Here is a 26,414-nt window from a genome sequence, read left to right as displayed (position 1 = left end):
TGTGTACCTGGCGTAAAAAAGGACGGCGATTTCGGCAACTCGAGTCCACTGCACTGCCTCGTCGACTCCAGTAAGCACGAGTCATGCCCACAACGTTGTAGCTTACGGCTCGAAGCCACGCTTCACGCCACCGTTCTTTTTTTTTTTTACTAAAATTACCAGAGTGAATGCTAGCCCTGCCACCATTCAGCCACCATGGGAAGGATGGTTTGTGCATGCATTTCTCCGAACTTTGTGCTTGTGGCTTCAGTTGTTCTTGAACGTGGCCTTGTTTACTACTCTGTAGCGGCTTTCATTGACTCAAATTTGGAAGAAATCCTACTATTCTAAACGCAGAAAGCTGTACAGTCTCTGCGTACGCGCATAATCACTGTGAATTGTTTCGTTTGCACCGCAATATTTTTGTTGAAAGTGATCAAGTTGGGATTTCGCGCAGCCGTTAGAAGCCTGAAAGATAAAATTTAGTCAAATCCGTGTATTACCCATCATTCCCGTGCTGGCCTCACCGCCCTGCTTGCAGTTACCGTTGACACTGGCACCAGAGTTACGTCTAGTAATTTTGGGAGCGCAGCACTTAGGCGCCGGCCCGCTCCTGCGTTGAGCGTCGGCGTGCCTCGGCGTCGTTGGCGTAACCGAGCTAACGAGCAGAGCGAAGGATAAGTGAGCGAACGCGGAGCGCAGCGGGTATGAGAAGCGAAGAGAGTGCGAGGAGGAAAGCGGAGGAGGAGGCTGCCATGAAAGCACGAGGCGGAGAGGGGAGGAGGAGGGTATGGCGAAAGCTTGAGAAGAAATGCGTAGATGACTACGAGATAGTGACGAAGCAGCACACGTCTTCTGTTCACCGACGGCATGCGTTGAGGGCGTCTAACGCTACAGTAAACCATTTCATACATCACTTGCAACGCTGTCGCCAAAATTTATGCCCTCCGCGCGTTCCATCTATGCCTCGCTGCGCGCCAGGAGGCGTTTGCTCGCGCGAGCATGCACGTGAGGCTGCCTCGATGGGCTGCGAAAGAAAAAAGAAAAGAAAAACAAACTGATCTAAAACAACGCCTTAGCAGTCATATGAGTACATGGTTTGTTTGTTTCTAAGACTTTCTTTTTCATTCGGAACTGAGCCTAAATAAATAACATTTTCACAAAACTAGCACGAAAAACACCGAACCATTTCTGAGGGCGAACGCGCCCACTGCAGCAAGTATCTCTAGCCTCCACAGAGCGGCGCCTGATCTATGAAACGGAGTATATATATATATATATATATATATATATATATATATATATATATATATATATATATATATATATATATATATATATATATAAAACAAAGGGCTGCATTAGTGGACGTCTGTTTGCGGCGGCTGCTGTGAATCGCGCCCACACGTCAGCCACGCGCTGCCTCTCGCGGTCTCCCGATTAGCGAGGCAGTGACGCCGCACTTCGCTCCGTTTGCCACGTGTACCGCACGAGGCAGATTGCCCGCGACGGCCAATATATAGCGAAATGAAAACACGTATAGAGCTTGGCTCAGATTTCGCATTAGGGAATATCGTAATAAATTTTACTTCCCCTTAATAAGTTTCAGTTACTCGAAGGTTAGTGAAATAACCAAGATAGCGCAGTAATGAGTTACTAGGCAACGGCATACATATGTGTTTGCGCATGGTCGCGCACGAAAGAATATGTCGGCCTGAAAAGTGTATAAAAGTATGTGCGACTTGATCATGGTTGAGCCCTTGTTGAATAAAGTGTTTCTTCTTTCTGCCGTTACCGGTACCGCCTTCTTCCGACAGCTCGAGCTCTACCGCGCACTAGTAGTTGGAGGAAAAAGATATCGGTAACTGTAAAACAGTAACGCGTACGTAGGAATACTCCACTAACAGCTTTCGCCGAAACGGTGAAGCTGCATCCGAAAAGGTCAGAAAGGCGACGTCGTCCAGTCCCCCGTTTTTTCGAAATTGAACTTTGGTTGTTTTTTTTTCCCTTCAATAATGAAAGAGAAGGAAACGTAAAAGAAAACTACCGGTGATCTTCAGATCTATACAAAGGGCGGCGTCTGCGCGGCATTGAGCCGTCATTTCGGGCTGCGTCCACGTCACAGGAAAAAAAAAGGTAGTGTGTGTGTCAAAGCAGCGCATAGCTTCAATATACTGTCGTAAATTGTGAAAACAAATAACTAAACGGACCAATAAAGGCGTTCGTCAAACTGACACGGCAGGGCTAGAGACGTATTCGGGTGGAGATTATTAGCCTCCATTATGGCGTCATTTAAGCTTCAGCGTTTTCTTAAAAAACAATTTCACTCATCACCCGCAGGAAGTTTCTTGCTCGCGCGTGCGTTCTGTCCGCTCTTCAGCCTGAAAGAGGCCCTTTTTCACTGCGCCGGCATTCACCGCGCTCTGCCTCGGCGTCACTAGTGAGGAGAGCGGAACGGCGGAAGCGCATAATTAAAAGCTAATGGAGGAGAATTTTCGTAGTTTGAAAATGAGACCAGGTGTTACGCAAGCGCTATCCGGGAATAGGAACACCCTGATTCTATGACATGAGCTGACAGCTTAGTGAGTGATAATATAGAGAAGAAAAAAAAAAGAAGAGAGGGGGAAGTAGGAAAAAAGGTTAACACACGCAAAAACAGGAGCGATGGGAGAGAATACATGAATCGAAAAGGGAGGAAAGGAACCGTACAGGTGTTCACAGCTTTGCAAGTGCCCCTCCCCCCCCCCCCCCCCCACGCCTCCACCGCCTAAATCGACATCACGACGTCACCTTGTCTCCGGAGTTAGGAGGATACTTAAGTACGCTATGGGAGCGCCATATTAAATAGAGGGAAATTGATGAACCTACCACGCGAAAATAAAGAAAAGTGGGCCGTCACCCCGCAGCCACTCTTTCCCTTCAATCCTCATTTGGGCAACAGTCAATACGAAAGAAAAGAGAGAGAAAAAATTAACACGAAGAGAAAATCGAGAAAGGAAAGAAAAGGCTATCGAAAGGGAATCGGGAAAAGGTGTCAGCGCGGAGAGAGCACCCTCGCGTTGTGATAGAAAAGGGTGGCGGGTAAGGAGGAGGGCGGCTCGTCTTCCACCGGCGGCGCAGCTGCCGCCAGAAGCAGCAGCAGCCGGTCGATCGGCGCATGCGCACTGCCCACCGCGTCCTCCAGTGACGCCGCGGTTCGCCGTGCCTGTCGTCGTCGTCGTGGGTCGTCGCCTAGACGCGCAATGGCGGCGCGCTCCAGAAGCTGGGGTAGCGACGGCCACTGGAAGCGGCTCGCCTTCAAGGTGAGGCTGTCGCGGTTGCTCCCTTCGCGGCTGTGCCACCTCTCGGAAGCGTTGCGCCAGGTGCACGCCTGCAACCGGCGACGCACGGCTGCTGGTTTCGCGCCGCGACGTCCGACAGGACGCGCAGATTGCATCTCACAGTCACTGCATCCTTTAGCTGCGGACCTCGCGAGCTTCTTAAGAAACGCGTAAACGCGCTCTGGGTGCTTGCTATTGCGCGTCGAGACAATGCGCGGGTGAAAAGAGCAACGCGTTATGCCGTTCGCATCGAGTTCGATTGCAAGGCGGGCGTTCTGCCATTTGTTTTCAGTGACCCGGCAAATCGGTGACGAACGTGCGTGTACACACGCACGCACACCTTTTTTTTTTTTTTCGCTCGCTTATCTGGATCGCTCGTCCCAGGAGCCCTCGCACCTCGCGCTCCCCGAAGTCGCGAGGGCGTTGCGTCGGCTGCGGGGAAAGTGGAAGGAAGGTGACAGGTGGTCGACTTCGGCTCGATGCGTCGTGGCTCTTGGTGCAAGGCGTCGGGAGCGAACCACAATGCGGGGCTGGTTGCGCAATTCGGCGCAAGAAAGCTGTAGCGTCTGGATCGCGCATGTTGGCATGGCTGCGATTTGTGGGCCCGCCGCTTCTGCATTCAGCAGCTGGGCGCGTCTTCTGCGTGTACCGCGGGTACCTGCCGGGCGTTGCGAAACCTGCGGCCGACGTGCGGAGGTCCGGTGGGCGAGGAAGGGCAGCGACAGTGAACTGCGGTGCGTTGCCGCCTCGAGCGTGCGTTGCCCTCTCGGCTACGTATCGCGTCGAAGCGGAGCGAAAGACTCGGCGTAACGACGGGTCGCGTCGAAGAAGCCCGGGTGTGCGTGCGCAAGTTAACCGCGGAGGCACTTGTTGAAAGCAGGCGCAACAGGCCGACATCGGCGGAAATGCAGGATTCGCAGGTTACGTGCAACGCTTCGCTGCAGGGCCACGAAAGGAAGAAAAACCTCTGCTGGCCGAGAAAACAAAAAGAAGAAAAAGAGCGACCCATCGAGAGATTCGACGACATAAGTATCTGGCGCGACACGCGAGCTGTCGTATGTTGGCGGTCAGCGACGCTCCGTTGCGCGTTTTTCATTTGTCTGGAGAAAACGAGCTTTGCGCTGAAGTCCGCAACGAAGGGCCTCGGCTACACTGCCTTCGTTGCGCGCCTTGCTTTTGCGGATGGATGTTTGTGACTCGCGCCACGTGACCTGACCTTGTTCTTCGGTTAGCCGCGGAGTAGCGCTGTGCGTGGCAGCGCGCCTTGCTTCGCTGAGGCCGGCGAGGCGGTTTTTTGAGAGCTTCGTTGTTTGAGAGCTTCTGCAAGCGCGGGAAAGCTCGCAGTGACCCGAACCGCGGGAAGGTGTTTCGGCTGGGACGGCGGTTCGCGTCACTGTTAAGTTTTTCCGCGCTCGCAGAAGCTCTCAAACAATGGGTGCCCGACGTTCTGGTGGTTTGGCAAGCCAACGCGGCGTGGCAGAACATCGGAGGCAGGTGCACGAGTCCAAAGAACTTTTCCGCAGCCTATTCTGTATTAAAGGCGAATTACGCGTAGGAAGGAAAGCGTGGAGAGTGCAAGCGTGCAAGTAAAAACAGTGTAACTAGATCGAGGCTGGTACTTCGCAATAATCCGGAGCCCTTGGTTTCTTGCTAGTTCGACATCTGCCATATGCGCAGGATACGGCACACCTCGAGCACTACAGTAATTGTCGCATGCTTAGAACTTGGTCATCAGGCACCCAAATAACGTTCTTTGGCGTTAGAGCTCGCCGATTAAGTACGATGCCGCTGCGGTCCGCTGGATGCTGTGGCTTCTTAGATCCGACGGGCATGTTTATACGACGAGTTCGCGCCATGATCGCTCTTCTGTGTCATCACTTGGCACCTGAGTGTTCGATAAAGTCTTCCGAGCACCTGCTTGTGGATTGTTTTTCTAGGATCACTACTTGTACTATAGAACCGCCATTTTGTCAAATGCGGTGCTTATTACGCGTATTTTTATATTTCTCGCCACGCAACTTGTGTTACAGGCTACCTGTAGGAGACATAGCGATGACAAGTATCTGCAGAATTTCTCTTACAAACTATTGGCCGGCACTCCAGAGACCGATATTCTCAATAGTCATTGGTGTGCTGGTCAGACAATCGCCACGGTGACGATCAATCACGGATTGTGCTTGCGCAAGAGGCGTTCTGCGAACACGGGCCTTGTTGTGCCAACTCACTTAACCTATTTGTGCTGCTTCCGCGAAGCATAGAACCTGCCACAGAAAATTACACGAGGGGGAACGCTGCCTTCAGCGTCAGCGGGAGCGGAAGGTGTGGTAGTTTATCCGTCGTGTGACGTTGATGGGTATGAAACAAGTATTTGTCACTAAACGTCATCCTTCTGGTTTCAAACGGCTTTACGACTTTGCGATTTGACCATTTTCGACAAAATATTGCGCTGTTTCGGTGGTTTCCACGTCCGCGCCCCAGCGACTGCTTTCCCGGGGTAACAGAAACCAGTCTCGAAGGCTATTCTTTTTGCAGGCTGCATGTGCCGGACCCGATTGCGGGAACCCGAAAACACGTCACAGTCGCCATACATTAGACACCACCTATCAATTGAAGGATCCGCGATGAAATGCATGCGCAATCTTATTCGCGTTCATGCGCTTGGAAACAATATGTTTGCTTAGAAATTCAGAAAGATAAAGCGTAATGAACAAAGCCACAATTGAACACCAGTTACTCGATCCTCCCTCCACGAAGTGCATATATCTGTGAGACACGCAAGGCTTGACTAAAACACAGTGCTTTATGGAATGCAGTTGGACTGCCGGACGCTTTGAGAAATTTTTTTTCGATGTTACATTTGTTATAACCTTAAAGTTGGATTCCAGGGAACGTGTCGCTTTTCGCGCTTTACCGGACCCAGGATCCCGCCAAACCTCCTTCCATTTAGTTATTTAACGCACTCACCGTTTTACCTACGTTTTTGACGCTTCGAACGTGCCTTTATAGGATCTTTACCCAGTTTCGTCGCGCTTGGATACTGAGTGCACAGCTTTGCCTTACGACAGCTTTAAGACAGAGGCCTCATACATACAGAGTCGTCGCCCCTGCGCATGCGCGAGTTGCAAGCGGTGTCTAAGTTTTGCGACTTAGCATAAGGGGATAATGATGATGATGTGTAGCTTTTCTCTTTAGAACAAACGGGCGGGCTCCGACCCATTGCCCTAGCCGTAAGATTTAAAACTGTGCAATGTGAAAGATAGTGTAGGTCACGTGTTGTGTGACTGCCCTCGGTACGCGGAAAAGCGTCAAAACTTGAGGTATGTCCTTACGTGCCTCGGCAGCCCGCCGCTGTCGGAGACGTTATTTTAGGCCTTTTGCCAGACGTTAAATCGACTTTTAAGGTCATACAGCCTTACGTGATTTAAAAAAAAATAAAAATAAAGCATTTGCCTCGACTGTAGGCTTTACGTAGTCCAAATTACTTACGACGTGCTTTACATCTTTCCTCATCTTCGTCAGCCATTATGCGCCTTTTTCTTCCCCTTCCCCCAACACAGAGTAGCTGGCTAGAGGAATGTACCTCAGGCAGACCTTTCTGCAGTTTGTATCATTAAACCTTTATATCTGTTAAAGAAAATGGACGACAGAAAATACTGGATAACTCGGTACATGAAGATATACATCACAGAAGCAATATGGGATCACATAAACACAGCCGAAGAAATCAATGAATGCACGTATAAAGAGAGAGGACAGAACAATAAATGAATACATAAATAGGATTGTACCAAAATTTGCCTAGCGTCATCTGTAGATTTGCCGTAAAGGGTCATCCACCACCGTGGTGACGGAGCGGCATAACTTACGTTATGTTATGACGACGTGAAAATACTAACAATAAATAACAATAACAATAAATAGGAATAATAAATAAATAACAGCACATACTGTAGCCACACGTAATAGCTGCTGTTTTCGTCGTTGTTCCGGCGTGTTCTCCCCCTGTCTGGTTGCTGCTATAGGTGAAGCGAAAGATCCGTGGCAACGCCGCCAACAACCTGGGGTTTGTTTGTTTACAGTTGGTACGCAACGAAATGAGCGAATAAAGTAAAAAATGTCCGGTCGCTGAACAGTGGCAGGACACAGACGACGATGTGGACAGAGTGCTGCTGCTTGTTGCCGAGTGTCGTTAACTGCGACTTGTACACCCAACCCGATCCTGAAAGAAAAAAAAAAAAGTTGTGTTATTTCTCATGACGTCACCTTTGTTTAAATGTGTGCTCAATTGCAATAAAAGGTTCTTTACGAAAAAAAAAAAGGTTTTAATGTCCGTTCAGCCCATGAAAGTGATGTGTTTTTTGCTTCTGCGAAGGCACTGTCGCTTCACGATAACACAATTCGAAATTTCTAAGCGTTTTAAGAGTTTTTGCAACTACTGAACACTTTTTGCACATTGACAAAAAAAAAAAGAAGGAATAAAGTGCCATGTCGGTCGTCGCGCTACTCATTTTGCTGAAGATTTTCTTTTTCAGGAAATGAAACTTTTCTTTTTCAGAACATGAAAGAAAACAAAAGCCTTTGAGAGGACAACGCGAGGTTTACGAAAATTGTGCTTCAATTTGTGCAGAAAAAAAAAAAGAACAGAGACGGAGCACTTTGATTCGGTAGAATGCGCGCGCGCAGCTGGAGCATTTATTATAACCGTTTGTCATTTCCTCTGAAAACTTGAGACAGCTCATCAATGTTCACTGAAGCAGATTTTGCCGAGCGGGGAAAACGGAAGAGCGCTTAAGACGTCGGTGCCGCGTGGCTACTGCGCTTTCACTTCCCACTCCCTCTCCCCTGACGACGCTTCGCCGTGCTCCCTCACGGGTTGCAGAATCAAGCGTCCTTCCTTTATTTAGATCACTATCATCATTCGCAGCAGCGTGCGCCGACGCCAGAGTCGGACATGGCGCGTTCAGTACGATGCGTGCCCAAGCTGTCGCTGCTTTGGCACGCCCAGCGTGCTGTTGAATCGCTCGTGCGATCGTTGTCCGCGCGTTCCTTTGGTGTTTCTTCGTCACGTCGGCGTTTGTTCGGCTCCTGCATTGAGACGCCACGCTAGCTAGCTGGCTTAGCCGCACGCTTCTAGCGCTGCTCGTGTTATTAATTAAAAAAAAAACATTGTATGTCTCACGAGGCAGAAAAGCCGGCGGTGTTGCCCGCAACGAGTGGTACCGAAAATCGGTGCGCCGTCATCAGCGTCCTTTATTACGTCGGCAGTAATACATCATCATCATCATCAGCCTGGTTACGCCCACTGCAGGGCAAAGGCCTCTCCCATACTTCTCCAACTACCCCGGTCATGTACTAATTGTGGCCAGGTTGTCCCTGCAAACTTCTTAATCTCATCTGCCCACCTAACTTTCTGCCGCCCTCTGTTACGCTTCCCTTCCCTTGGAATCCATTCCGTAACTCTTAATGACCATCGATTGTCTTCCCTCCTCATTACGTGTCCTGCCCATGCCCATTTCTTTTTCTTGATTTCAACTAAGATATCATTAACTCGCGTTTGTTCCCTCACCCAATCTGCTCTTTTCTTATCCCTTAACGTTACACCTATCATTCTTCTTTCCATATCTCGTTGCGTCGTCCTTAACTTAAGTAGAACCCTTTTCGTAAGCCTCCAGGTTTCTGCCCCGTACGTGAGTACTGGTAAGACACAGCTGTTATAAACTTTTCTCTTGAGGGATAATGGCAAACTGCTGTTCATGATCTGAGAATGCCTGCCAAACGCACCCCAGCCCATTCTTATTCTTCTGATTATTTCATTCTCATGGTCCGGATCCGCAGTCACGACCTGTCCTAAGTAGATGTATTCCCTTACCAGTTCCAGTGCCTCACTAGCTATCGTAAACTGCTGTTCTCTTCTGAGACTGTTGAACATTAATTTTCTGCAGGTTAATTTTTAGACCCACGCTTCGGCTTTGCCTCTCCAGGTCAGTGAGCATGCATTGCAGTTGGTCCCCTGAGTTACTAATTAAGGCAACATCATCAGCGAATCGCAAGTTACTAAGGTATTCTCCATTAACTCTTATCCCCAATTCTTACCAATCCAGGTCTCTGAATACCACCTGTAAACACGCTGTGAATAGCATTGGAGAGATCGTATTTCCCCGCCTGACGCCTTTCTTTATTGAGAATTTGTTGCTTTCTTTATGGAGGACTACGGTGGCTGTGGAGCCGCTATAGATATCTTTCAGTATGTTTGCATACGGCTCGTCTACACCCCGATTCTGCAATGGCTCCATGACTGCTGAGGTTTCGACTGAATCAAACGCTTTCTCGTAATCAATGAAAGCTATATATAAGGGTCGGTTATATTCCGCACATTTTTCTATTACCTGATTGATAGTGTGAATACGGTCTATTGTTGAGTAACCTTTACGGAATTCTGCCTAGTCCTTTGGTTGACGGAAGTCTAAGGTGTTCCTGATTCTATTTACAAATTACCTTAGTAAATACCTTGTAGGCAACGGACAGTAAGCTGATCGGTCTATAATTTTTCAAGTCTTTGGCGTTTCCCTTCTTATCGAATATGATTATGTTAGCGTTTTTCCAAGATTCCGGTAATACAGCAGTAATTCCGGTATACGGCAGTAATACAGCAGATAGTAAACGGTTTAAGAACGTTAAATAGCAGCAATTATGGGCGATTAATGCGAATAGAGTGAATAAAGGTGAATTAGAGTATGTTAGAGCAAGTTAGCGTAAGGTGACTTAAGGTAAAGTGAATTATGGTGAAGTGAATGAAGGGGAATTAAATTGGCTTAAAGTTGGTAGAAACTAGAGCAAGGTGGATCAAACTAGATTAAGGTTGGTACAGATTAGAGCAAGGATGGATTAAGGTGGATTAACTTTAGTGCAAATTAGAGAAAGGTAGATTACAGGGGATTAACATTGGCACAAGGTAGAGGAAGGTGGATGAAGCAGCATTAAGGCGGTTTGTGGAACAGTTCTGAAGGACACGTGGTAATGTATGACGTTACGTATCTTGTGCGTCCCCAATTAATTAGAGAAGTCAATGCTATTTCATTCAAATCGTTTAATCATACTTAAGTGACTGTCAGTGTTGCTCTGTGCTCGCAGCCGCAACTTCTGCGAACAGTGAAGTCCTCAGCTTCCAGGCAGAAAGTAGTAGGCGAATCCAGCGGAGCACAGAACGCAAGTCAGAAGGAACGTGCGCAACGCCCTTTCGCGCGAAAACTTTAAATGTGAAAGCGTCAAATGACCCATTGAGAAAAAAACCGGCGTCTGTCAACGGTAACAATGAAACGGCACCTAAACTCACAATGCCGTGCCAGGTGTTGCGTGAGGGGAAAGGGCATCGCCGCGGCGCCACGTCATCCTCACTCTCGCTCTCGGCTCGAGCGCTCCTCGACGGAGTGGAGCGGCGGAGCGGGCGAAAGGGTACATCTGAAGTGCGATAGCGCGCCAGGGGTACCGTGAAGGCAGAAGGCATCGCCGCGTCGGTGGTATGCGGCGTTGTCACCGCAGGATGCTGGTGCTTACTGGCTTGGGCAGCATGTACCGCTATGGTGCAATACTCGCAGCGCAAAGCTCGAAGGACCGGTCAGTGGCGTTCTAGTGGGCACCAGTGCTTTCGCGTTCACAACTCTTAAGAAGTGTCTAGGCGTCCTCAGAGTTTTACGTGCTGCTACGGCCGGAAGAAAGCAGCGCGTGGAACCAAGTCCTGGAATTCGATCTGCCGATCACGCTAACTGTACGCCGTTTTCATAGCACATGGTCGTATGATCTGACCTTGCAGAATTTCAGCTCCCACACCCTTATGCAAGAACCCACCGCGAAAAGAACAACCGCAGTTCTCATTAGTTGCGTGCATGAAGCTATCAGCCTCTAAGAACAGCGCTGTGGTGTGGGAGCTTCGATTTTTCTTGCAATGCAAGGTGGTTTCAGATGTTCGACTTGAATATTCGAGTGCGAATGGGCATCTTAAAGGGCGCTTAGCTCAGGTCGTAAGCGCGCGACTCCGCACAAAGAGGCTCGGCGTTTGGTTTCAAAACAACACTCCGCTTGAGAATGCCGTCCGGATATCCAACTGTACGAAAACCCGATGGCGTGGCTACGCCAGTTTGTAGTAGCACAGTGAAGTTCGCTGTTGTTTAATCGCTGGACGATTTAGTCGATTGTTGCATTTTAGAATCCTGATTAGTCGCGCGGCGGTGATCGCCGAGCATCGCATTAACGTACCAAAACCGCCTATAAGTAGCCAGCGTCGTAACGAGCTAATAGGGTCGTGGCTGATGATGGTGGTTTGTAATGGCGTCCCCTTCGAAACGGGGCAACGATAGATAGTCACCTAGACTCCTTGTGCTAATCAGTATTATATACAGGCAGAGAAGTCAATAATTTTGCCGATCTCTCCTTGATCTTTTCTCTCTTCACGAAAACCTACATCTCCATATCGTACAGTTAATTATGCCTGCACCGACTCCGGTTCCATAAATCTCTTTCCAGCTTTTTTTCCTCAACGAACACTCTAAACGGCTCTTGCTTACCTCCACGATTGAGCAGTTTTCATCCGCTTACAATGTCAGCGCTTCCGGAAGGTGGACAAGGTCTTGCTCGGTGAATATTTTGAGACATTCCTTACAACGTGCTGAGTCGTTTCCTAACTTCTTCTGTAGCAGACACATGCCTCATCCTGTTTTCTCCGGTACGCTTTTGTCCTCGGGTAATCAGCTCGGGCTTCAAACAACCAAGGACCGGCCTTTGTCTTTTCGTACAGATTTTCTCTCCTGGTTTCTTTCTTGCCGTATTTGTGTATCCCCGCGTTCTTTTCTTTTGCGTCCAAATTAACTTCGACAGCTGGTGACTGCAGCGCCGCCGCACGGAAGGGACGCGAAGCACACCGCCGCCGCTCTTCTACGTTTTGGAAACCCAGGCTTCGCATAAAGTGCGCTATGTTCCTGCAACGCGAATACTCCTTCTCCGTGCTTTCTACGCCCGTGGGGAATCATTGTCTGCGCTGGCGGGGAAGCAGGTAGCATGCTAAAATAAATATTATGCCGGCAAACGGAGACCTCAGGAGACCGGCTGTGATCATAATGAGGCGGGTGGCGCAGGATAAGGTACCTGCACATAAAAGAGGTAAAAGTTCGCTCCTAACTTGTGTACCTCAGACACCGGAAATGCGAAATGTTTGCGAAAAGCATGGGTCGCCTGGCGGTGCACCAGCCAGAGGAACTGCTGCGTGTGACATTTTGTGAGCGGGACAACTTCTGATGCTTATGATCCGAGTTTAGATCAGCGCAGCTTGCCCGGTTTTACCAGGAGAGGCATTAGAACTTCGGTTTCTCCTCGTGGTCTCGGTGTCGACCTTGAGAGCTGTGGCTAGTCCGACAACCCGCGTCCCGACACTGGCGTCAAACGTGGGACAGACCTTAGAAAGGGGATTTAGACGACCCCGATGTTAGCTAAAATATTATTTGGCGAGTTTGGGAAATCACCTGGGAAATAAGCACAAAGAAAGCTGTCTGTTGCAACAAGGTACCAAAGATTTACAGTTCGGTGCCTTCGTCACAACCATGCGCGATATTTATTGCGCAGACGAATGTGTCGTGGGATTGCACTGATGACACGTGTCGACATGCGCAAATCGTTATATTTACTAGTAGTGTTTGTTCGGGCAAGGAATTTCCCTGCATGGAGTAAATGTTTCGATAAAGGAACTTGTGTTCGTCCGCTACAATGTCAGGAACAAAAAAATGTGGCTGAAATAAATGTTGCAACAAAGGGAAAGAGTGCCTTTGTCGAAGGGGATATTATCCCTTTTGGCAAAAGTCCCTTTCTACATTTGTGTTGACATTGAAGAAAGAGACTTTATTTCAACGTTACAATGAAAGAACTTTGTCCCTTTGTCGAGAAGTCGCGTTGTCGAAACGTTGGCTACAGCGACATCACTTGTTCGAACATTGTTCACTTCAAGTCTCTACGTTTCTGTAAAAGCTCCGTTTTCAATAGCTCTATTGACACTTAAACAGTTTACATAACAGCGGCTATTGTCTGAACGAATCCGTGTCTCTAGAACCTGCCTCTCGGTTACGCATTCATACCCTGCACCGGACAGACCGTGCCAACTTTGTCGTCCCTACCAGTGCAAACGGGCCGGGCCCGATGACGTGTGTGAACCCTCGCGTGGCCAACCGCTCGCAGAACCTGTCCATCTTCCGGGACCGGGGCGAAGACGAGGAGGAGTGCGGTGGCTGCGTTCGACTCTCGCTGCCGGACGTGCACATGGACGACGCCGGCGGCGGGGACGGGCCCTCGGCCAGGCTACGGCGCTCGCCGCTGGTGGCCCGCGCCAAGTCGGTGGACGCCCGCGCCATGCCGCTGCTCGTCCACCGGCTCTCCATATCGGCCGAGCGGCGCACCCCGTCGCCCGAGACGCTGCCCGAGCCGACGTCGCCACGGCCGCGCTCCCTGTCGCCTCTGCTCTCGCCTGCGCCCCACGCCCAGGACCCGGCCAGTCCCATCGGTGGGTGAGCGCGCGCACGATTGCGCGCATGCGTTAAGAATGCGTTTCTGAGTCGGCACGGGTCCAGAACCAAGGGCCTCGACCAGAGACGTGTTATTGTACAGATGAATCGCCTTGTAACGAACCGCTTCGTCAGCTAGCGAAAGTCGAAAATATCCGTTAGTTTTGATGCACCGGTTTATGAAGACCGGCTGTTCAGGTGACACATGCAGACTCCCGATTGTAGAACACTCGTTAATCTCGCTGGTGTGGTATCATGTTATGCTAATTAGGGAGTCATTTGCTGGACGTTTACAGTTGCTCGATGAGCTTGCGACGCCCCAGGTGCCCGTTTTATTGTGTTGTTCTCCACATTTTCTTCCCTGAAGCTGGCAGGCGTAGTGCCCCTACTGGTGGCAGTTGGCAGCTGACATATATACTCACGGACAAATTTCTGTGGCAGTGGAGGGAAAGCTACGGAGGCAAAGGGCGCGCAAGCGAGAGCGCTTCTGAAATTAATGCCGCCCTTTCATCCCTGGGAATTTAAGCTGGGGAAGAGAAAGCGTAAACAGCCTATTTACAACCGTTAAATAAGACAGTTGTGGAAGGCGTGGCAATAGCGGCTGCTGTTCACAAACTAAAGACTTTGCCTCCATAGAATATGGTTCTTCTTTCAGACTCAAAGGTTGCGTTGCCGCATCTCTATCATGGTCAACCGTCCATCAAGTTCCCGTAAAACATTACTAGCCCTCGTGAAATAACTCGGCAACCAAGCCTTCGCAGCTAAAGTTTCAGTGGATTCTCTCCCACATTGCTATTGCTGGCAATAAAAAGCTGATGCTCTTGCATACGCAATGCGCTATCGCCCTCTTCAAGTCAAGGCCTCAAAGTGTAATGAAGTTAAAAAACCTGGCATTCTAAACAGCTCTGAGCCACTTTTGGTTCCGCCACATATGCCCTGTGTATCCAAGAGATTTCACTGAGAGGAAGACTCAGTTATATATCGAATAAGGAAAGGATCTGCTCGTACACCAGCATGGTTATTTAAGATGGGGCGTATCCGTTCTGCGAACTGTACGGTATACGACAAGACATGAGGTATTGATCACTTTCTGTGGTCGTTGACGAAATACCAAGACGAAAGCGACGCTTTTCTGGGGGACCTGCGCATACATGCCTGAACGTCTTGTCTTCCTAGAAGGATTAGTTACAGCCCGCAAAGAAGCTTCACGTCTTCTTATTACATTCTTAAGAAGAAGCTTTAGCTTGGGCCAACTCCGGTGCCGCCTATTTAAATACATATAAAATGCAGAAGCGCTTTTATGAGATAACCGCTGGGCAGAATTTAATGAAATACGTTGCATTTGAGAGAGAAAATTGAATTCAACTGGCTGTTGGAAGCGAAGTTTTGATTTAGGGTCTGATTGCTCTGTAAGAAATTTTCAAAAATTGGCAAGCTACAAAAAAATCAAAGCACGAACTTTACAAATTCTTAGCTCTTCTCCCAGAACAGATATCGCAGTTCTGTAAACTTAATCCTTTAGAAGATTGAAAGCGGACAAATTTGATATGTCAATTTATATCCTATATCAATTTGCATACGCAACGCGCTATCGTCTTCCTCAAGTCAAGGCCCCGAAGTGTCATCATCATCATCATCATCATAATCATCATCATCATCATAATCATCATCATCATCATCATCATCATCATCAGCCTGGTTACGCCCACTGCAGGGCAAAGGCCTCTCCCATACTTCTCCAACAACCCCGGTCATGTACTAATTGTGGCCATGCCGTCCCTGCAAACTTCTTAATCTCATCCGCCCACCTAACTTTCTGCAGCCCCCTGCTACGCTTCCCTTCCCTTGGGATCCAGTCCATAACCCTTAATGACCATCGGTTATCTTCCCTCCTCATTACATGTCCTGCCCATGCCCATTTCTTTTTCTTGATTTCAACTAAGATGTCATTAACTCGCGTTTGTTCCCTCACCCAATCTGCTCTTTTCTTATCCCTTAACGTTACACCTATCATTCTTCTTTCCATAGCTCGTTGCGTCGTCCTCAATTTGAGTAGAACCCTTTTCGTAAGCCTCCAGGTTTCTGCCCCGTACGTGAGTACTGGTAAGACACAGCTATTATATACTTTTCTCTTGAGGGATAATGGCAACCTGCTGTTCATGATTTGGGAATGCCTACCAAACGCAACCCAGCCCATTCTTATTCTTCTGATTATTTCCGTCTCATGATCCGGATCCGCCGTCACTACCTGCCCTAAGTAGATGTATTCCCTTACGACTTCCAGTGCCTTGCTGCCTATTTTAAATTGCTGTTCTCTCCCGAGACTGTTAAGCATTACTTTAGTTTTCTGCAGATTAATTTTTAGACCCACTCTTCTGCTTTGCCTCTCCAGGTCAGTGAGCATGCATTGCAATTGGTCCCCTGAGTTACTAAGCAAGGCAATATCATCAGCGAATCGCAAGTTACTAAGGTATTCTCCATTAACTTTTATCCCCAATTCTTCCCAATCCAGGTCTCTGAATACCTCCTGTAAACACGCTGTGAATAGCATTGGAGATATCGTATCTCCCTGCCTGACGCCTTTCTTTATTGGGATTTTGTTGCTTGCTTTATGGAGGACTACGGTGGCTGTGGAGCCGCTATAGATATCTTCCAGTATTTTTACATATGGCTCATCTACACCCTGATTCCGTAATGCCTCCATGACTGCTGAGGTTTCGACTGAATCAAACGCTTTCTCGTAATCAATGAAAGCTATATATAAGGGTTGGTTATATTCTGCACATTTCTCTATCACTTGATTGATAGTGTGAATATGGTCTATTGTTGAGTAGCCTTTACGGAATCCTGCCTGGTCCTTTGGTTGACAGAAGTCTAAGGTGTTCCTCATTCTATTTGCAATTACCTTAGTAAATACTTTGTAGGCAACGGACAGTAAGCTGGTCGGTCTATAATATTTCAAGTCTTTGGCGCCCCCTATCTTATGGATTAGGATTATGTTAGCGTTCTTCCAAGATTCCGGTACGCTCGAGGTCATGAGGCATTGTGTATACAGGGTGGCCAGTTTCTCTAGAACAATCTGTCCACCATCCTTCAACAAATCTGCTGTTACCTGATCCTCCCCAGCTGCCTTACCCTTTTGCATATCTCCTAAGGCTTCCTTTACTTCTTCCGGCGTTACCTTCGGGATTTCGAATTCCTCTAGACTATTCTCTCTTCCATTATCGTTGTGGGTGACACTGGTACTGTATAAATCTCTATAGAACTCCTCAGCCACTTGAACTATCTCATCCATATTAGTAATGATATTGCCGGCTTTGTCTCTTAACGCATACATCTGATTCTTGCCAATTCCTAGTTTCTTTTTCACTGTTTTTAGGCTTCCTTCGTTCCTGAGAGCATGTTCAATTCTATCCATATTATACTTCCTTATGTCAGCTGTCTTACGCTTGTTGATTAACTTCGAAAGTTCTGCCAGTTCTATTCTAGCTGTAGGGTTAGATGCTTTCATACATTGGCGTTTCTTGATCAGATCTTTCGTCTCCTGCGATAGTTTGCTGGTATCCTGCCTAACGGAGTTACCACCGACTTCCATTGCACACTCCTTAATGATGCCCACAAGATTGTCGTTCATTGCTTCAACACTAAGGTCTTCTTCCTGAGTTAAAGCTGAATACCTGTTCTGTAGCTTGATCTGGAATTCCTCTATTTTCCCTCTTACCGCTAACTCATTGATCGGCTTCTTATGTACCAGTTTCTTCCGTTCCCTCCTCAGGTCTAGGCTAATTCGAGTTCTTACCATCTTGTGGTCACTGCAGCGCACCTTGCCGAGCACGTCCACATCTTGTATGATGCCAGGGTTAGCGCAGAGTATGAAGTCTATTTCATTTCTAGTCTCGCCGTTCGGGCTCCTCCACGTCCACTTTCGGCTATCCCGCTTGCGGAAGAAGGTATTCATTATCCTCATATTATTCTGTTCCGCAAACTCTACTAATAACTCTCCCCTGCTATTCCTAGTGCCTATGCCATATTCCCCCACTGCCTTGTCTCCAGCCTGCTTCTTGCCTACCTTGGCATTAAAGTCGCCCATTAGTATAGTGCATTTAGTTTTCAGTCTGCCCATCGCCGATTCCACGTCTTCATAGAAGCTTTCGACTTCCTGGTCATCATGACTGGACGTAGGGGCGTAGACCTGTACAATCTTCATTTTGTACCTCTTATTAAGTTTCACAACAAGACCTGCCACCGTCTCGTTAATGCTATAATGTAATCAAGTTAAAAACAAGTAAAAGAAAGTAAAAAAAATCAAGTTAGAAGTTCTGCTCATATAGAAACGGTACATTTAAGAGCCTTGTATACTATAGCAGTTTTTCTCCGCTTTAGATGTACTATGAGGCGCAATTTACAGAATTGTGATATCGTTTTTTGTTGCTGAATTCCTGAGTTCAAAACTTCATGGTTTCCTTTGATGAAAATTTGCAATTTTGAAGAATTTTTAAATATTGACAGCATAAATCGAAAATTTGCTACAAACAGTCCCTTCATTTTAAGTGTTTCGTTTCTTTTAAATGGAACAGACCGCGTCAAATTTGGTTCAGTCGTTGCTGAGAAAAGCGATTTCTCCTTTCCCATGTATTTAGATACGAGCCCCAGAGCTAAAGCTTTATCTTAAGAGAGTCTGTCTTGAAGGACATTTGGTGAAACACCGCAGTGTAATTGTAAGAGACGCTTGGGCGCAGCAATGGACGGCCTTGATCGCCAGACTACGCCCTCCTGTTGCTACGCACTGACACCACCACCGCCACCGCAAGGCAAAATACACCACTGAGCGTTAAAGTTGACTTATATTGCGGCTGTCGCAAAACCGTCGCACGTGGAAAGTGCGTCGATTCTCTCTGGCGTCTGTTCCGAGAAACCAAAAGCGCTGCCGGACCACATGGCGCGGTAACACATGTGCAGAAGCTCCGCGCCTCGTAGCTTTCCCATCGTTTCCGCAGAAAACTGCGCGCGGGTATTTGTGTAATCGTGTTTATGATAAACACCACCACCGCCAACAACAACAACAACAACAACAACAACAACAACAACAACAACAACAACAACAACAACAACAACAAGTACATCAGCTGCATTACATGCAAAGGCAGACATTACTGGCAAGATAAATCACAGAGTGACGTTGCTAGTTAATAAAACATTGCTAATATATTTTTGTAAAATGTCACTTTTAAGCATATGTCACAATTGCGGTGTTCAAACAGAACAGTAATTTCTTTTGGCCCTCTGGAGTTCTTGGCGTGCACCCGAAATACATGAGAAAACTACATACGTTAGCTGAGTGCGCATGGCGTGCGCATTCCATTTGCACAAGAGCACGTACAGTCAACAGCAAAAGCTTATGGGATACGATTTCCCCTGCAAATGCGGCTTCCCGCACTGATAAGGCATGTCACTTGTAATTTAATGAATCACTGTGTAGGTGGCGAAGGCTAGTACATGCTGGAACATTTAATTCGAGGCTGCGTGACCGCGCTTCGCTAGAATTTAGCATCTTGGCAGATCCTACGTCCCGTAAGCGTTTGCTGTTGACGGTACTTATGGTTGAATGGGATATAAAAAAGTCGCAGTTTCGCCCGAAAGGCGATTAATCGATTGCGATAGCAAAATAGTAGATATCTATACGAAGTAAAGATAGTAGTTTTATCGGCCGTATACACTTGGAAACATTCGCTTACTAAATAAACTAACAAGCATGATATCAGCGCATAAACAAACATGAATACATCGCACTCGATCAGCGCGGACACTCGCTGTCAAAACGCTGGTGTGAGTAAGTGCGGCAGCAGCAGCGAGCGAATTGACCTTATGGCGGTCTATCGCTTCAGTGCTAGAGCCGCGTGACCACAACGCGCACAAAGGTATGAGCCGTGTGCAGATCCATTTCAAGAAACGGTGCGCGCGGCAGTCCAAAGTACGGACTTGCAGAGTCGAAGCCGCCCTCCCTTACTCCCGCGCCGCCTACCGCTTTCCTCCATATATGGCGCGCGAGGTTGAGCCGCCATCGTCAGTTGCCCTTGCGCCCGGTCGCGAAATGCGCAGTTGCTGCCGGAGCACAAAGCCGCACCCCCTCCCATTTCCCCACAGCCTATCGCGCGACGCAAGACGGCGCGTTTTCGCTCCACGTTCTTCCTTCGCGCGCGCCGGAGTAAGCCGCGACCGTTGGCTTCCCTCGCGTGCTTTTACTCGCACATATAGCACACGACCCGCGGCGACGGTGTTATCGCCCTTGTAATTTATACGATACATCACGGCGACGGCAACGGCAAAAATGCGCCTGGAGTGTCCATATATTGCGATAGCACTCGTATCGACACTCCAGGCTTATTTCCGCCCTCGTCGTGTCTTCCGTACAAATTGAAAGTGCGATAACATCGTGACCGCACGCCGTATGCGGTGGGTGCGAGTGAAAGCTTGAGAGGGTGAGCCGAGGATGATGGCTAGATCTCGCACGCACAAAGGAGGCAGGCGGGGAGAAAGCGCGCCGTCTTCCTTCGCGCGCAGGGCACCAGGGGCCGTTCTACTCCGGTGGCGGTTGCGAATGGCACGGCTGAGCGCGGCCATACGGGCTGTAAAGTAATCTGCAGTGGGTACAGAGTCTAGGTGCGCCAAGTGCTTATAGCTTCGTGTGCGCTGTGTTCTCGCCGCTTAGGTCGAGAAGAAGCGAGGGGCAGCACGAAGGTCAATTCGCTCGCTGCTGCTGGCGCTCTTCCTGACGCCAGCGTCTTGACAGAGAGTTTCCGCGGTCGTCGAGTGAGATGTCTTTATGTTTGCCTGCGCGTGTGTCAGACCATGTTCGTTAATTTAGTTCGTAAGCAAATGTTTGCAAGTTTATACGGCTGATAAAGCTACTATCCTTACTTAGTATAGCTGTACAATAATTTGCTATCACAATCGGTTCTTCGCCTTTCGGGCGACACTGCGGCATCTTTAAACCTTGCTACGTGGGTGCAAGAAACTGCTCCAGTGAAAGTTTTACGACGTGACGAATACAGTGCTGGCACAGTGCGCATAGAGATATTTACAACTTAGAAGCACTTTCCGTGCGGAGAGGCGTTTCTGGTACTTGTGGAAGTTTCTAGCAGGCCCCTTCTCCACCTCGGCTTGCAGTGCCGATCCCAATCGGTAGCACCAGCGGCTACAGCGATGAATGCACTACAGCTTTCAAGCAGCTCTTCCGAATGAACACTTAACGAACTTTAATATGGTTTAAGTGTTTTTGTTGGTTTAATTAAACGGTTTCAATGGTTTCTGCTAAGTGTAGTGGCCCAAGATTGAGGTAAAGGAATTTGCAGAGGTAAGCTAATTGTTCGCTGTTATTATACTAAAATTTCATCCACATACTAAAGAAGCTCCCCAGAGGCTGCGATGTTAAGGCACCTTCTACTGTGCACCACCGATGTTTTAATTTCTCTTGCGTGTTGCTCCTCAGATTCCTCAAGATAGTTCAGATCTTTCTGAAGCAAAGAAAAGTGTGCATCTTGCCCTCACCGGTAGTCCAGTGGCTATGACGTTGCAACGCTGAGTTCGATGTTGCGGGTTCGATCCTGCTCACCGCAGCCGCATTACGATGGGATTAAATGCATTAATGCGAAAGCGTTCGTCTACTTAGACTTAGGTGCACGTTAAAATAATAAGTCCGGAGTCACCCACTAAGGCGTTTCTTGTAATAAAATGGTGGTGTTGGCACTAAAACTCTGAAATTTAATTTTTAATTTTGCTGATGTCTCACTGCACGCCCTAGAATAGGACACAGCTCAAACTTTCGTCGCGCGTCATGCTTGACATTTGCGGCCGCCTCTCCTAATTTTATTGGCCCAGATTTTGCTGTTCTTTTACAGAATTGTCGTCTACATTTGAAGCGGACATTTTCCACCGCATCAGCATAGCCGCAATAACAGCTGCGCTGTAAGACGTTACATTTCTGGCAACTTATATTTATCGGGTCTAACCGCTTGTCGAGCTAAAAAAAATGATGGGGTTTTACGTGCTAAAACCACTTTCTGATTATGAGGCGCGCCGTAGTGGGGGACTCCGGAAATTTTGACCACCTGGGGTTCTTTAACGTGCACCTAAATCTAAGTACACGGATGTTTTCGCATTTCGCCCCCATCGAAATGCGGTCGCCGTGGCCGGGATTCGATCCCGCGACCTCGTGCTCGGCAGCCTAACACCATAGCCGATGAGCAACCACGGCGGGTACCGCTTGTTGAGTATTAATGCGATTAGCATGCTTTGTTTATGTTAGGCATTTTGAGCCTACCTATCTGTGTGTCTATTTACGCTGACCCAGTGGCTCAAGTTGCCTGCCGGCTTGGGCAACTAGCTGTGTTTTAGTGGTCTTGACGCTGTCACGCTCCTTCTGTCGTCGTCATTTCAGCTGCAGGATCTAACTCTCCTCATGACCTATAGTGAGCCGTCTGCGCCCACTCATAAACCTAAGTTGTCTAATAGTTTGGACCACTAGGTATGTGCTCGCGAAGCAGTCGCGGTCGTTGCATCGTCGTAATTCAGGCTTTGCCACCCGATCCGACTCTCATCATGCCGTCGTCGTCGCGTCTTGTTCGTCACGCAGACGTCATATGCATTAGTTGCCATACCGTCGTCGTGATCGTTTCGTCCTCATCGCTCCAGCTTCCTCATTTGACTCTTGTCGTATACCGTCTTCGTCGCACAGTGGTCGTCATACTGTCATTTTGTCATTGTGATTCATTTGGAGGCGTCATTTCATCGTCGTCGTTCCACCGACGTCATTGCTTTTTTGTTGCGAAAGCATCAAGTGGCCAGCCAATTAAGCGAAAGAGCCGGCTTCTGTAGCAGCAAAACGGCACCTATATTCCCATTGGCTGCGACGCCAATTCACGTGCGTGCCTCAACGGAATAGAGCGGGTGAAAGGAAACATGTGCTGGCGCGCCAGGTGTTGCTTGAAGGGAGTGGGCATCGTCGTGACGCCACGCCGCCCTCGCTCTCGGAGGCCTGTGTAATCTGCGCGTTCCTCGTCTGCGTTCTACTTTCGCCTCGGTAAACGCTGTAATTAAATGAATGTATAAAAAAAGAATAAATTCGAAATGGGAAACGTTGTTGGTAGTGGGTTTCGAACCTACTTCCGCACGCTAAGAAGCCGAGTGCCTTACCCACTGGGCTAAAGCAGCGTCTCTTCGACAGCAGGCTTGTGCACTGTTTTATGACGTCATGTTGCTTACCTAAATTTCCATTTCGAAGCCCGGCGAGAAGGTGGTGGTAGCGTCAAAATCACCATGGCAACTCGGGAGCGTCCCCATTATACTCTATGGCAGTCGGACAACGTAACATGACGCCACGGATCAATATGCACCAGCCTTGTGCTATCAAGGAGGCGTTGGTCGAGTGTCTCAACACGCTCGCATGCCCGCGTAGAGTTCATAACTGGAAGGACCACTCAGCGGCGTCCAGTTAGACATTAAAGGGACACTAAATTGAAAAATTATTTCTTCTGCATCAGCAAATTACCGTTCTACAACACCAAAAACACCCCTCTTACAACGATAAGACGTTTGGTAAGCCAGAAAAAGCGCAAGAACGAAATACGGGTGGCGACGCCTACTTAAGTTGGGGGCTGTGGCGTCTTGGATTTTGATGGCATCTTCTAGGACCTACTAATAATATATAGCGGCACAGATTGACTACATTGTGTTCTAAAGGAACCAAATATTAAACATGGCAAGTTTCGGGAACCTTTATTCAGTCAAACGCGGCCCAAATGCGAAAACGTACTTTGGAATCCATGACGTCACGCTGACGTACCGGCGCTGGGGTTTCGGCGCGAAATTCAAATACTGATATTTGGACCTTCATTTTCTCATCTAATAATCAAAGTATTTTTTTTAAATGACTGCCTGCAGGGTTCTTAAACGGTGTTTCATTAGCCCAAACTGATTTATTGTTTCGCTTTAGTGTCCCTTTAATGCTTTCGCATTCACAACTCATAAGTGCTTGGGTTGCCTCAGATTTTTGTCAGTCTATCGTATTTATGCTGTTGTAACTGAGTCCTGATATTCACCCGCTGTTGCCAAGGTATACTCGTCATTGCCTTGTCGTCAAACAATCCCTGCCATTCATACGTTCTCATACCGTGGTCCTCATGCCGCTGTGGTCGTGCTGTTGCCGCCATTGCAGCTCGTCATCTGACTCGTCACGTTTGTGTCGTCACGCCTTCTACGCCGACTCGGTGGTTGAAATTGTCTAATAGCTTCGACCAGTAAGTATGTGCTCGTGGTGGAGATAGCGTCGTGGTCGCTCTATTGTCATCATTCCAGCTTTGTCATGTGACTCTTGTTATGCCGTCGTCGTCACGCTTTCCATGCCGACTCTGTAGCCCAAGTTGCATAATATCTTTGACAACTATGCAACTGGTCGGGATGCCGTCGTCGTTTTGTCGCCGTTATTAGAGCCTCGTCATATGACTGCCGTGATGCCGTTGTCGTCACGCCTTCTACGCCGACTCAAAAGCCCAAGTTGTCTAATATTTTTGGCCACCAGTTATGTGCTTGGGGTCCTGATGCAGTCTTGGTCATTGCATCGTCGTCGTTCAACCTTTGTGATCGGAATCTCGTCATGGCGTCGTCGTCATGCCGTTGTCGTCACACGGTCGTGACGTATTAGTTGTCAAACCGTCGTCGTAAGGTCGTCGAGGTCGTTCTGTAGTCATTACTCTAGTTTCGTCATTTGACTTTCGCCGTGCCGTCGTTGTCACGCCATCGTCGTCATAGAGTCTTCGTGATACATTCCTCGTCATGCCATCGTCATCTTCGTATTGTCGTCACACCTTTGTCATGCATCGTCGTCATGCGCGCGTCGTCATGAATTCGTTGTGGTGCCATCATCATGATGCCGGCGTGGTAATTCCATCATCGTAATTTGTAACTTCGTCATCCGACTATCTTTATGCAATCGTCGTGAGGCCATCGTCGCCACACAGTCGTTGTCATACTATTGTCGTCATGCCATTGTCGCTATCGTTTGCTATCGTTTCGCCATCGGAATCACTTCAGAAACGTCGTCCTATTGTCACCATGCCGCCGTCATCAAACCTCCTTCGTCATTTCATCGACGTCATTCGTTCTTCGTTTTATTGTAATCATGCTATCGTCACTCGATCGGAATTATGCCACCGTTGTCACGCAATCCTCGTGATTGCGCCGTCCAACGGTCGCTGTCTTGATGCTGTTGGAGTCGGGCCAGCGTCGTCAATCTAGCTTCGTAATCCGGTTTTCCTCATACAGTCATCGTCGCGCTGTCGCCTTTATATACTATTGTCATCAGTTCAGAAGCGTCATCTCATTATCGTCATGCCGTCGCCGTCATGTCACGTTTGCTGTTCAATCGACGTCGTTCATTCATCGTCCTCCCATTGTCGTCACTGCGTCGTCGTACAGTCGTCGTCATGCCGTCGTGCTTGTGGATAACCTCGGCAACCTAGCGAGTGTCCTAGCAAATGGGACGATACCGGAGACAGTGTATGTCGGATGTAGCAGAAGCAATGAAAGTCTCGGATATACCGCTACAGATAATAAATTACAGTTACTTTAGCAATAGAGTGTGTCTCTACATTACTTGAATGCTAATCGCATTACCGTCGACAGTCATCGTGAGATGGGTTCCGCCGGAATATTTAGTTCCACTTCTGAGATACGTGATGTTTCTCGACGGCGTACGTTTACTCTTCCGGAGGTGAGCACCCGGGTAAATTTATGAGATCTCAGTGATGGAGTTCGATACGTAAAACAACCAGGTAGTTTTCTTTCTTCTTAGAGTACAGGATAGGGCTAAAGTGTGATCTAGCTATTTATAATTACATTACGTGAACAGAACGACTCGGACATCTGACGCAACGGTTGAAGGGCCACTGTAGGAAAATATTAAGCTGAGTAAGATCGATAGATCATTCATCTAGGAGTCTATCATTATTTTCTTTGGGCCAATATACCACTTATGTAGAAAATTGCCGCCGAAGGTACTGCTGTTGCTTTTTGATTGGAACCACTCGCACCGAAATGGATGAATTGACCTAATCACCATGTGGCCTCGCTCTGTTAATCTGCCAGTGCTGACGTCACATGAGAGGTACCATAGTTCACAATAGGTTGCGCCACTCCGATTTTTTATATTTGTCATCTTCTCGTTTAAATATGTGCTATGTTCTCGCGACGAATTATGAATTGGTTATTGCAGAAGCCTAACATTTTAATCCCTCTAGCTGGTCACTGACCAAGTTCAAAACAAAATGACGTTTCGGGATCCGTAGCGATCCCTTGTTCACAATGCATAGCTCGATATAATATTCTTCGTTAGTGTTCCTTTATATTCGAACTAACGATCACTGTGACGTGTATTCCGTACGCAGTTTTAAAAACGGAAAATCAATCGACTGCAGCGGCAAGTAATAACAGCCTGTTTCAAGCGCACGCATAAGCATCTTAAGGTGACGTGCCAGATTGGGTGCAAAAGTACGTGACTATTAGTCAGGCTCTCGTTGAT

The 26,414-nt window shown here is 48.1% G+C and overlaps 1 protein-coding gene across 1 annotated transcript in view; it reads left to right on the top strand.

Moving 5' to 3' along the window:
* The first annotated feature begins 3,151 nt into the window (after nt 1-3,151).
* The window catches only part of LOC142563963 (synaptotagmin-5-like), a 49,113-nt gene continuing 25,850 nt past the window's right edge, over nt 3,152-26,414 (top strand). The window contains exons 1-2 of the mRNA XM_075674718.1: nt 3,152-3,281; nt 13,518-13,839. Of these exons, the coding sequence (XP_075530833.1) occupies nt 3,222-3,281; nt 13,518-13,839 (382 nt within the window). The 5' untranslated portion in view covers nt 3,152-3,221. The remainder of the gene's footprint in view (nt 3,282-13,517; nt 13,840-26,414) is intronic.

This window comes from Dermacentor variabilis, chromosome 11, assembly GCF_050947875.1.
Source record: "Dermacentor variabilis isolate Ectoservices chromosome 11, ASM5094787v1, whole genome shotgun sequence".
Taxonomy (NCBI): domain Eukaryota; kingdom Metazoa; phylum Arthropoda; class Arachnida; order Ixodida; family Ixodidae; genus Dermacentor; species Dermacentor variabilis.
Note: the sequence above shows the minus strand (reverse complement) of the source record. Positions and strands in the feature narration are given on the sequence as shown.